The sequence below is a fragment of the Trichechus manatus genome, unplaced genomic scaffold, assembly GCF_000243295.1.
Source record: "Trichechus manatus latirostris isolate Lorelei unplaced genomic scaffold, TriManLat1.0 scaffold00026, whole genome shotgun sequence".
Taxonomy (NCBI): Eukaryota; Metazoa; Chordata; class Mammalia; order Sirenia; family Trichechidae; genus Trichechus; species Trichechus manatus.
This window is the reverse complement of record NW_004443962.1, coordinates 11,185,419-11,198,389: the sequence shown is the minus strand read 5'-3', so window position 1 is coordinate 11,198,389 and position 12,971 is coordinate 11,185,419. Positions and strand designations below refer to the sequence as shown.

General features: G+C 38.4%; 1 protein-coding gene across 1 annotated transcript in view; it reads right to left on the bottom strand.

Moving 5' to 3' along the window:
- Nucleotides 1-12,971, bottom strand: part of IQCB1 (IQ motif containing B1) — a 97,111-nt gene that overhangs the window by 76,404 nt on the left and 7,736 nt on the right. Inside the window, exons 3-5 of the mRNA XM_004373640.2 lie at nucleotides 5,076-5,187; nucleotides 4,685-4,847; nucleotides 788-917 (exon numbers count right to left, since the gene is read on the bottom strand). Of these exons, the coding sequence (XP_004373697.1) occupies nucleotides 788-917; nucleotides 4,685-4,847; nucleotides 5,076-5,175 (393 nt within the window). The 5' untranslated portion in view covers nucleotides 5,176-5,187. The remainder of the gene's footprint in view (nucleotides 1-787; nucleotides 918-4,684; nucleotides 4,848-5,075; nucleotides 5,188-12,971) is intronic.

Sequence of the window (12,971 nt, the reverse complement as noted above, 5' to 3'; positions counted from 1 at the left end):
CACAACTGTACTTTGCATGGTACCTTGGTAACTGAAACTCGTGCCTATCGCAAGTTTCAGTTATGATAGCACTGTGCAAGGCAAGGACTGTATTTAACGGAATATTCACCAAGATAGAACATATGGCGGACCATAAAACAAGGCTGAAAAAATTTCAAAGGACTAAATCACACAGAGTATGTTATGTGACCACAACAGAATTAAATTAGAAATCAATAACAAAGGATCTAGAAAATCCTCAAATATTTGGAAATTAAGCAACACACTACTAAATAACCTATCCATCACAAAAGAAAAATATACATGGTAATTAGCACAATTCACCCAAGAAGTACTTGCTGAATTGAAATAACCTCTATGTTTTGGTTGAAAATATTTTGACTAGAGAGGATTAGAAAGACAAAGGAGAAAGTTCACCTTTATTCTTTTCCACCACTGGGAGTTATCAATAAAGGTTCTGGACATAGAGAACAGTGCTATCCTCTAATGTTAAGTAGAAAGGTTTCAGGAAGATGGTATGCAAATAAATGTTTCTTGGTGCTGCACAAAGCTGAGTAGTAAGGCAGACTGTTCAAAAAGTCCTATCATCTGCTTCAGCTAACGCTTTAAAATTTTCTAATGTAGAGATGATTATTTACTTGGTTGTAACTTAAACCATGTAAAGTGATCACACTAATTGTACTTTCACCCAAATACTGCACATTTGAAAAATAACATAGAACATCATCTCAAGAATTAAACTGTTTTGGCTACAAAACAGAAAACACTAAAGAAACAACATATATACCTTAGCTGCATTGATGAAACATGTTTGTAATCGTCTCCCCAAAATCAGAAAACTTTCTGCAGCTGATGGCAGTAATTCACTGTAAAATTCCTCTGCATCTTCTCCTGGCTCCAAGCCCACACAGCAATGGCTGAAACAAGAGCACAAGTCTGTGACTTACTTTGTGATGATTATAAATTTCAGTTGAATGCTAAAGTTTCTAATGATGTTGTGCCTTAATGAGAATTTTTAGTATCACTCTTTTGTTGCCAAGTCAATAAAGAACTCCTGTTGGAAAACTGGTCTAAGAACTTTCTGAAAAAGAAAACAGTGGTGTGGACAGTGCCTGTATTTAGATTCAGGACTCATCCTAAAAACCTGTATTTCAACTCCTCAGGAAAGAAAAGACACTTGGTTCACAACAAAGAGAAACAAGGCAAGTATTCAGTGAATGGGATAAAATCACCTAAAATCAACCTTGAGAGGTTAATTCATGAATAGCATTTATGTTAACTGATGCATTTTAGACATCTGATAGCTGAAAAGTACCCAGAGTAGGATTAGCAAGGGACAGCTTAGGAAATCAAACACTCTAACTTTATACCAATTTCTACTTTTCTATAGATTTGCAAAGGTCCCTGTGGCACAAACGGTTTGCACTCAACTATTAAGGTTGGCAGTTTGAATGTACTCAGCAGTACCACAAAAGAAAGACCTGGAAATCTGCTTCTGAAAAGCTTATACCCAAGAAAACCTGTGGTACGATTAATTACTTTTGTGTGTGGCCTTTCTAGCCATGGTCTTGTGACTCCCACTCAGGTGTTTGGGTGGGGCTGTGCAAAGAAGATAACTGTGGCCCACAGAGGCGACTGGTCAGTTGGAGAGAGCCAACTCCAGAGCGGAGAGGAGAACCCACCACCAGCAGAGAAGGAGAGACTTGCAAGAGACGATGCAGTGGGTTTCCCAGCCCATGGAGTAAAAAAGCCGAGTACCTCTGGGCAGAGACCTAGGGCCAGGGAGAAGTCTATGCCTGACCCACAAATTTGGGGCTTGCTGACTTGCACAACTGCGTGAGCCATTTCCTTTACAAGGTTTGTGAGTTCTGTGAAATGTTACAGCAAATGAGGGAACCTGAAGACAGGAGGGAGAGAACAGAGTTGAGAGGGAGTAGTTGATGTTAGAGATGATGGAGTGGTACAGCAGCTTGGAAAAGTTAGACATTTGGGACAACTTTAACTACCACCTCATAGGAACTAGCTTCGTGCTGATTCTTATAAAAGAAATTATTCATTTAAAACCCTATGGAGTAGTTCTACTCTGTAACAACACTTAGAATCCCCATAAGCTGGAATTAACTCTATGGAAATGGGTTTGGTTGTGGTAGATCTACTTTCCTAAGTTCTGCAAAATATCTGCCTGCATATTTCTTATGTCTAAAGGGAAAACAGCAAAAACCCAACTTTAGTAGAAATATTAAATATTAAAGGAGGTAAAAGTTATTTAGAGAAACTGATCCTCTTGAAACAGTGCATAAAAGATAGGTAATAACTGCTTTTCACAGCCAAGGTCACTCCTTGGATATGAACTGAATATACTTGGAAGTTTCAATAATAAAAATAATTTGTGTAGACTAATAGCAAAAAGAGCCCCACATCCAAAAATAGGCTCTATGTGTGTATCCTAATGAGGAAGGACTGCTGTTTTGGTCTTTTCAACAAAACGTGCAGACACAAGACAAGCAATGCTGTTGTGTGCTGTCGAGTCAATTCTGACTCATAGCAACTACAAATTGAGCGTGCTAAAAACTAACTGGTTAATGCCCACCTGTATTAAGTTTTTTTCTTTTTTCTGCACTTTGGTTTCTAATGTTAATTGTTTAAGAGTATCTATTTGGATTGAGACCATTAATAAATGAAATTATGTTTGTATATTCACAAACATGGGAATCTCTTAAGTCCTCAATTCCAATTCAGACAGTCTGGCTCGATGAATATTTTCATCTAAGCAAAGCAAAAATATAAGCCTTTATTAACTTAAGCAAAGAATTAATCTTGAAAACTGGAGTATAAAAAAAGTTACCTATGTTTGTTGTTCTTTCTAACTGTATACCTTGGATTTGGCCTTTACCTAGTAACAGATTAGGAGTAAGCAATTTAGAAAGCCAGGATGCAATTAGTAAATGCATACTTTCAGTTATCTAACTGATAACATGTAGCTTAGGCACTGAGAAGATCTCGTTTATTTTATTGCCTCTTTCCAAAAACTATTTTGATCTTTTTTTATGCACTATTTCTAGCATGGCATTATATCAGTTAATTGTTTCTAAATATTGACAGTATTTAGGTAACAATGAAATACACAGCTGAGACAGCTACATCAACATAAAGTGAAATTAATAGCTTTTATATATGTTCTCCTATAATACTTTGCTTAAACCTTTCATTTTAGCACCTATTTCATTCTGCCTGTATCAGAACACTTACATGACTGTTGTTGTTAGGTGCCATCAAGTCGGTTCTGACTCATAGAGACCCTATGCATAACGGAACAAAACACTGCTCGGTCCCCTATTTGAGTCCACTGTTGCAGCCACCATGTCAGTCTATTTCATTGAGGGTCCTCCTCTTTTTTGCTCCCCTTCTACTTTACCAAGCATGATGTCCTTCTCCAGGGACTGGTCCCTCCTGATAACATGTCCAAAGTATGTGAGATGAAGTGATGAAGTCTCATCATCCTCACCTCTAAGGAGCATTCTTGGCTGTACTTCTTCCAAGACAAATTTGTTCGTTCTTCTGGAAGTCCGTGGCATAGTCAATATTCTTCACCAACATCATAATTCAAATGCATCAATTCTTCTTCAGTCTTTCTTATTCATTCTCCAGCTTTCGCATACATATGAAGTGATTGAAAATACTGTGGCTTGGGTCAGGCGCATCCTAGTTCTCAAAGTGACATCTTTGCTTTTGAACACTTTAAAGTCTTTTGCAGCAGATTTGCCCAATGCAATACGTTGTTTGATTTCTTGACTTCTGCTTCTGTAGGTGTTGATTGTGGATCCAAGCTAAAATGACATCCCTGACAACATCAATCTTTTCTCCATTTATCATGATGTTGCTTATTGATCCACTTATGGGGATTTTTGTTTTCTTTATGTTGAGGGGTAATCCATATTGAACACTGTAATCTTTGATCTTCATCAGTAAGTGCTTCAAGTCCTCCTCACTGTCAGCAAGCAAGGACGTGTCATGTGCGTATCGCAGATTGTTAACAAGTCTTCCTCCAATCCTGATGCCATGTTCTTCATATAATACAGCTTCTCAGATTATTTGCTCAGCATATAGATTGAATAAGTATGGTGAAAGGATAAAACCCTGACACATATCTTTCCTGATTTTAAACCAGACATAACTGTTAGGCCATCTCTATTGTAAACTTGGAAGCCCTGGTGGCGTAGTGGTTAAGTGCTATGGCTGCTAACCAAAGGGTTGGCAGTTCAAATCCACCAGGTGCTCCTTGGAAACTCTATGGGGCAGTCCTACTCTGTCCTATAGGGTCACTATGAGTCAGAATCAACTTGATGGCAACCGATACTGTAAACTTTTCAAGGGTAGGGCGAGTGCCTTAATTTATTCATTCATTTAAATATTCATTAAATAATAAATAGTATATTAGGCATTGAGATTTAGTGGTAAGCATGGTGCTTAAGGAGGGAAATTTAGATATTAATCAAATAATCACACAAATAAATAAATACAGAGTTAAAAATAATAAATATTATGAAGCAAAAGCACAACCAAAACCTACCACAGCAGGTTGTTAGCGCTTGTTAGGTAGATGAATAAAAAAGGAACAAATATTGAAAATTAGAATCTACTACTACATCTCTCAAGAACAAGCTGATTTATTACTTCAATTTACCTTAACACTTGTGTAAGTTGGGAAACTGTAGACCAACCACCCTGGATTCGAGAATAATCTTGACTGAGGACCAAGAGGCAATATTGAATGAGATCATAACAATATATGTCTTGTTTGATTTTCTTCAACTCTGAGCTTCCTAAAGATGTGCTGTTTATTATTTCTAAGGCAAAATAAAACAAGATAAACTTATTTTTGCTCAATAAATACAAGAGCTATTTGTATTTTTATGTGTTGAATAATAACTAAAAACTTATAAAGGAAAAATGCTTGAAATATCAGTGTTTAAGATTTCTCTGAATAAATTAGGAACAAATACTAAAATTGCACCCATAAAGGAATTCTTTAGTTACTTAAACAGTGTTAGTTAATCATAAAAATATTTTCCTACCTTTTAACTTTAGCAATATAACAGGGACATTCTGCTCAGGACTTTTTGCGACTTCAGCAGCTAGAGATAATATCCTTGGGTCTGTACCAGTTGGCTTCATTTCTCTTATCACCTATATTTTAACAAAATCAAAGAATCAAGGTCAAACAGCTGTAAAAAATTCACTCTCCAAATGATTTTGAAATATGATTTCAATATAAATGAAAATTTAGCTTTGCTTGCCTTGTTTGAGAAGTGACAGGTAGATTTTTTTTCATTTCTTCTTTATAGGAAACTCTGGCTTTTCTAACCAGTGTACCTCTATTTCCTACTGAATAGCTATAGCAGGAACTATTTATTGAGCACCCACCAAGAGTCAGGAACTACGCGAGGTGCTTAACATTCACTCTCTCAAACCTACACAACAATCCTAGGACAGGAACTAACATTCTTTTATCATATAAGAAAAACTAATGGTACAGAAAAGAGAAAACATAGCAGGTCTGAGCCTGCTACCCTTTCTGCTTACAAGGTTGACCCTTGGTTGCCAAAGTTAGATTTTGGCACCATTCCTTGATAAGAGAGGCTCACTGTACCTACACTGTTGGTACAGTGTAGTGTATGCTGAACATCTGCTTTCCTTCTGGGAGTCTGGAGTTCTGGTACTTGCTAGGCAAATGGTGCCTCTGTGACCAGTTGCCAGTAAAAATCCTGGGCGTTGAGTTTCTAGTGAGCGTCCCTGGTAGACAATATTTCACACATTGTCACAAGTCACTGTTAGAGGCATTAAAATTGTCCTGTGTGACCATCAGTGGGAAAGGATTCTTGGAAACTTGCACCTGGCTTCCTCTGGACTTCTCACCATATGCCTTTTCCTTTGCAGATTTTGCGTTATATCCTTCTGCTATATTAAATTACATCTGTGAGTATAACTATATGCTATTCTCCTAGCGAATTACCAAACCTGGGGGTGGCCTTGTGGATCCCCAACACACTGAGGCTCAGAAATGTCAAGTTATATAAGATAACCAAAGCTTGTTTGTAAAGAGCATAATGAATAAAATCAATTTCCTAAAATTAAAAAATATTCACATTCAATTTTAACTTGTTAAAACTTTTACATAAAAAGTATTAATATAAGGTATGTTAAAAGATCAACGATATCATTAAACAAAAAATATAATATTTGCTTAATTAGAATTAATAAAAGCTAACATATATGCAAGTTCAAGTTGAAGCTGAAGAAAATTAGAGCATGTCCATGAGACCCAAAATACAACCTTGAGTATATCCCACCTGAATTTAGAGACTGTCTCAAGAATATATTTGATGCATTGAACACTAATGACCGAAGACCAGATGAGTTGTGGAATGACATCAAGGACATCATACATGATGAATGCAAAAGGTCATTAAGAACACAAAGAAAAGACCAAAATGCACGTCAGAAGAGACTCTGAAACTTGCTCTTGAATGTAGAGTAGCTAAAGCAAACGGAAGAAGTAAAGAAGTAAAAGAGCTGAACAGAAGATTTCAAAGGGCAGCTCAAGAAGACAAAGTATTATAGTGAAATGTGCAAAGACCTGCAGTTAGAAAACCAAAGGGGAAGAACACGCTCAGCATTTCTCAAGCTGAAAGAACTGAAAAAATTCAAGCCTTGAGTCACAATATTGAAGGATTCTATAGGCAAAATATTGAATGACAGAAGGAAAATCAAAAGAAGATGGAAGGAATACCCAGAGTCACTGTACCAAAAAGAATTGGTCGATATTCAGCCATTTCAGGAGGTAGCACATGATCAGGAACCGACAGTACTGAAGGAAGAAGTCCAAGCTGCACTGAAGGAAATGGCAAAAAACATGGCTCCAGGAATTGATGGAATACCAACAGAGATGTTTCAACAAACGGATGCAGCACTGGAGACTCGCCTATGTCAAGAAATTTGGAAGGCAGTTACCTGGACAACTGACTGAAAGAGATCCATATTTGTGCCCATTCCAAAGAAAGGTGATCCAATAGAATGAGAAAATTATTGAATAATATTATTAATATCACAAGCAAGTAAAATTTTGCTGAAGATCACTCGAAAGCAGTTCCAGCAGTACATCGACAGGGAACTGCCAGAAGTTCAAGTCAGATTCAGAAGAAGACATGGAACCAGGGATATCACTGCTGATGTCTGATGGATCTTGGCTGAAAGCAGAGAATATCAGAAAGATGTTTACCTGTGTTTTACTGACTGTGCAAAGGCATGCGACTGTGTGGATCATAACAAATTATGAGCAACATTACAAAGAATGGGAACTCCAGAACACTTAACTGTGCTCATGAGGAACCTGTATATAGAACAAGAGGCAGTCATTTGAACAGAACAAGGGCATACTGCGCGGTTTAAAGTCAGGAAAGGTGTGTGTCAGTGTTGTATCCTTCCACCATACTTATTTAATCTGTATGCTGACCAAATAATTTGAGAAGCTGGACTATATGAAGATGAATGTGGCATCAGGACTGGAGGAAGACTCATTAACAACCTGTGCCATGCAGACGATACAACCTTACTTGCTGAAAGTGAAGAGGACTTGATGCACTTACTGATGAAGATCAACAACTACAGCCTTCAGTATGGATTGTACCTCAACATAAGGAAAACAAAAATCTCACAACTGGACCAATAAGCAACATAATGATAAATGGAGAAAAGATTGACATTATCAAGGATTTCATTTCACTTGGATCCACAATCAACACCCATGGAAACTGCAGTCAAGAAATCAACCAATGTATTGCATTGGGCAAATCTACTGCAAAAGAATCTCTTCAAAGTATTCAAAAGCAAAGATATCGCTTTGAGGACTAAGGTGTACCTGACCCAAGCCATGGTATTTTCCATCACCTCATATGCATGGAAAAGCTGGACAATGAATAAGGAAGACTGAAGAATTCACATTTGCGAACTATGGTGTTGGTGAAGAATACTGAATATATCATGGACTGCCAAAAGAATGAACAAATCTGTCTTGGAAGAAGTACAGCCAGAATGCTCCTTAGAAGGGAGGATGGTGAGATTTTGTTTCATGTACTTTGGACATGTTATCAGGTGGGACCAGTCCCTGGAGAAGGACATCATGTTTGGTAAAGTAGAGGGTCAGCTAAAAAGAGGAAGGCTCAACTAGAGGAATGACACAGTAGCTGCAACAACAGGCTCAGGCATCATAATGGCTGTAAGGATGGTGCAGGATCGGGCAGTGTTTCGTTCTGTCGTACACAGGATCACTGTAAGTTGGAATCGACTTGACAGTATCTAACAATAACAACAACAACAAATTTTAAGTGTTTACTATGAGCTAAGCACTGTGCTAAATCCGTTTATATGCATTATCTTATTTAATCCTCACAACAGTATCATGAGGTAGAATCTGTTCTCATCGTTATTTTATAGATTAAAAAAAAAAAAAAAATGAAGCTTGAGGAAGTTAACATCCTTGTCCTGGCTTCACCAGCATGTGGAGAGTCAGTATTCAAATCCCAGTCAGTATGACTGCAAAGCCTGTGGTTTTAACTAAAATATTTATTATATGTCTTCCCATGTAACACCATAAAAAATGCAGACTATATTACCAAATAATCTACTTCTAACTCACTTTCTAACTACTATTCTTGATAACTGGCATCACAGTCCATCTTTCATACTGAAGAGTTAGCTATACCACAGGCATCCAGAATTCATCTTTTATTAGATAAAATACAAATCATTAAAAAAAAATTTAAAGAAAGCCTGACACACAGCAGGCACACAGTTTTACAAAAGAGTGCATAGAGTTATTTCATTCTTTCCAATAGTGCATTATGCTAGGCTTCCTTTGTAAGAGTTTATCAAAATAATTCTGTAGAAGAATCACAACCTAAATGAGGGAAATGCAAAACAAAATTTCAAACTCACATGGAATGTAGACTTTCTGGAGCTATGGAGGCTGCATGAACCCCCCAAGATACTGCCCTGAGATAATCTTTAAACCTTAAACCAAATATGTTCCCTGAAATCTTCTTAAAACCAAACAGTCTAGCTTAACTAGTAAAAAATGTCTGCCTTGAGCATTATGTTCTTTTTAAGAATTATCTATGCAGGATAAAAGTGACAACAGCAACTCAAAACATTAGACAGGAATCTTAGGGAGCAGTGAGTTTATGTTAATGGGGGAGGAACGACTCAGGAAAGGAGAAAAAGAGGCGGGGCCAACATGGCAGAGTAGTCAGATGCTTCCAGTGGACCATCTTACAACAAAGACCCAAAAAAACCAAGTGATTCAATTATATATGGCAATCTGGGAGCCCTGAACATCAAAGGCAGAGTTGAGGAACCAGACTCAGTGGCAGGGGGCGGGAGAGATGCCTTGGAAGCAGCGAGGAGTTGCCAGACCTGAACCAGCGAGAGCCTGAGCCCTTCAGCTCTGATCAGCTCGGGGGTGAGCGGTGAGGCAGGCAAGCGACGGTGCTTGGAAGGCACGTTTTCCACACCAGGAGAGACCCAGCACCAGAGACTCTACACGGCCACCCAGTATCAGTGAGAAGCAGCCCTCCATGAAAGATAAGTACTTGCGTACGGCTTAAAGCATGGATCAAAAACACCCCCCTTAGGGAAAACTACTCTCCCATTTACCTCTCCACTCTCTGCTCTGCACTGGGTCCTGGACCGGCTTCAGCAATTGCCGAGTCCCCTGGGTTGGAAGTAGGATCCATCACATGCCCAGAGCCATTCTTCCTGACTTGGAGAGCGAACAAACTAACAAACGGAGGAAAAAATAAACTGCCGGCTCCACTAAGCCAGGAACCCAGGGTAGGCACAGCTCCTTTGCCTAGGCACGGGCATAAGGGATCCATGGACTTTGAGTGCCTTTCCCCCTGCAGAGACTTGTGTGGGCCCATTTCAACAGCGTAGGCCCTTATTACCACAGTACAACAGGGTATATACCTGAAGTCTAACTTAAACTGTTTCAGCTGTGAAGTGGCAGGTTCGTGACATTTGACACTACTCTGCCTATTAAGCAGGGTCTTCACCTACCCATATCAGGGGCCTGAGGACTGGTGGCTCCACCCATGCCACCTAGTCACCTGCAGTAGGGGCCCAAGAATAAAAGGTGTCCCCCAGTCCTTACAGCCAAAAGCATTAGGTGCTCAGAGTCTGGCAGCAAAAACCACCCACCTACACGATTTAGGGAACAGGGACACGCCTTCCTCCTGGACACACGGGGGCAGCCGTCAGCCCCATGCCTTGCTCAGAGTGTGTCCCCAAGATGCAGCCAGATGCCTGTGCCTACACCAATCACACATGCCTGTCTAGGACTGTTTAAGTGAGACCCTACACCACACACTTGGTGGCTATCTACCTGGGCATCTCAGCTGAATCCATGCAGGAGGAGTGGGCAGACTCCTGAGCTCATATACCTAGTCAAAGATCTAACCACCTGGTGACAGGGCATTAGAGCTTCAAGTGTGCCAGTAATCAAACTAGCTCATACGAGCAGCCTATTTAGGCATGTCAAAACTACACAAGAAGCTAGGACACAGTAAGCAAACATAAGAAATATAATAATTTAAGGATGGCTCGGACACAACAGTCAATATCAAATCACATAAAGAGGCAATACATGATGGCTTCAGCAAGCTCCCAAAATAAAGAACCTAGAAATTTTCCAGAGGAGGAAAATTTCTTGGAATTACCAGAGGCAGAATACAAAAGATTAATATACACAACTCTTCAAGAAATTAGGAAGGAAATTAAGAAAAAGCAGAACATGCAATAGAGGAAATTAAAAAGATAAGAGAAAAGCATAATGACAAATTTAATAGGCTGCAAGAATCCATAGAGAGACAGCAATCAGAAATCCAGAAGATTAACAATAAAACTTCAGAATTAGACAACTCAATAAAAGTGATAAGAGCAGAACTGAGGCAATGGAAGTAGGAATTAGTGAGATGGAAGATAAAGCACTTGACACTAACTTATTTGAGGAAAAATCAGATAAAAGGATTTTAAAAAATGAAAAAACCCTAAGAATTATGTGGGGCTCTATCAAGAGGAATAACCTATGAGTGACTGGAGTAACAGAACGGGGGGGATAAGAGAAATTACAGAGAGAATTGTTGAAGATTTGCTGGCAGAAAACTTCACTGATATTGTGAAAGATGACACGATATCAATCCACGATGCTCATCAAACCCCACATAAGGTAGAGCCCAAAAGAAAGTCAAGACATATTATAATCAAACTTCCCACAACCAAAAATGAAGAGAGAATTTTAAGAGCGGCTAGGGGTAAACGAACAGTCATCTACAAAGGAGAGTCAATAAGAATAAGCTCGGACTACTCAGCAGAAACCATGCAGGCAAGAAGACAATGGGATGACATATATAAAGCCTGGAAGGAAAAAACTGCCAACCGAGAATTATATATCCAGCAAAACTGTCTCTCAAATATGATGGTGAAATTAGGGCATTTCCAGATAAACAGAAGTTTAGGGAATTTGCAAAAACCAAACCAAAATTACAAGAAATACTAAAGGGAGTCTCCAGTTAGAAAATCAGTAACATCAGATAACAACCCAAGACTAGAACACAGGACAGAGCAATCAGATATCAACCCAGATAGGGAAGTCACAAAAGTAAATCCAAGCTAAAACACTGAAAATAGGGAAGCAGATGTCAGTATGTAAAACATGACAACATTAAAACAAAAAAGAGGGACTTAAAAAACGTAGACATAGATTTTTCATATAGAGAGAAAGTCAAAGGGGTAAATATTAAGGTAACCACAAAGGAAACTAACAATCCTACGAGTCAAAATAAAAAACTAGAAAAATATAAAGACTAGGCAAACACAAAATCAACAACAATGAAAAAGATGAAAAGAAAAGACATAAGGAAAAATGACTCAGCACAGAAAATTAAGTGAACAAAAAACTGTGAACAACACACAAAAAAAGACATGAAAATGGCAGCACTAAACTCACACCTATCAATAACTACGCTGAATGTAAATGGACTAAATAAACCAATAAAGAGACAGAGTGACAGATTAGATAAAAAAACACGATCCGTCTATATGCTGCCTACAACAGACACACCTTAGACTTAAAGACACAAACAAACTAAAACTCAAAGGATGGAAAAAAATATATTAAGCAAACAACACTCAAAAAAGAGTAGGAGTGGCAATAGTAATCTCTGACAAAATAGATTTTAAAGTAAAATCCATCACAAAAGATAAGGAAGGACACTCTATAATGAATAAAGGGTCGATACACCAGGAGGACATAACTATAATAAATATTTACGCACCCAACGACAGGGCTCCAAAATACATAAAACAAACTCTAACAGCACTGAAAAGAGAGATAGACAGCTCCACAACAGTAGTAGGAGACTTCAACACACCACTTTTGGTGAAGGGCAGAACACCCAGAAAGAAGCTCAACAAAGACACAGAAGAGCTAAATGCTACAATCAACCAGCTTCATCTCATAGACATTTACGGAACACTCCACCCAACAGCAGCCAAGTATACTTTCTTTTCCAACGCACATGGAACATTCTCCAGAATAAATCACATATTAGGCCATAAAGCAAACATTAACAAAATCCAAAGCATCAAAATATTACAAAGCATATTTTCTGACCATAAAGCCGTAACAGTAGAAATCAACAACAGAATAAGCAAGGAAACAAAATCAAACACATGGAAACTGAACAACACCTTCTTCAAAAACTACTGGGTTACAGAAGGAATTAAGGATGGAATCAAGAAATTCATAGAATCAAACGAGAATGAAAACACATCCTACCAGAACCTTTGGGACACAGCAAAAGCAGTGCTCAGAGGTCAGTTTACAGCAATAAATGCACACATCCAAAAAGAAGAAA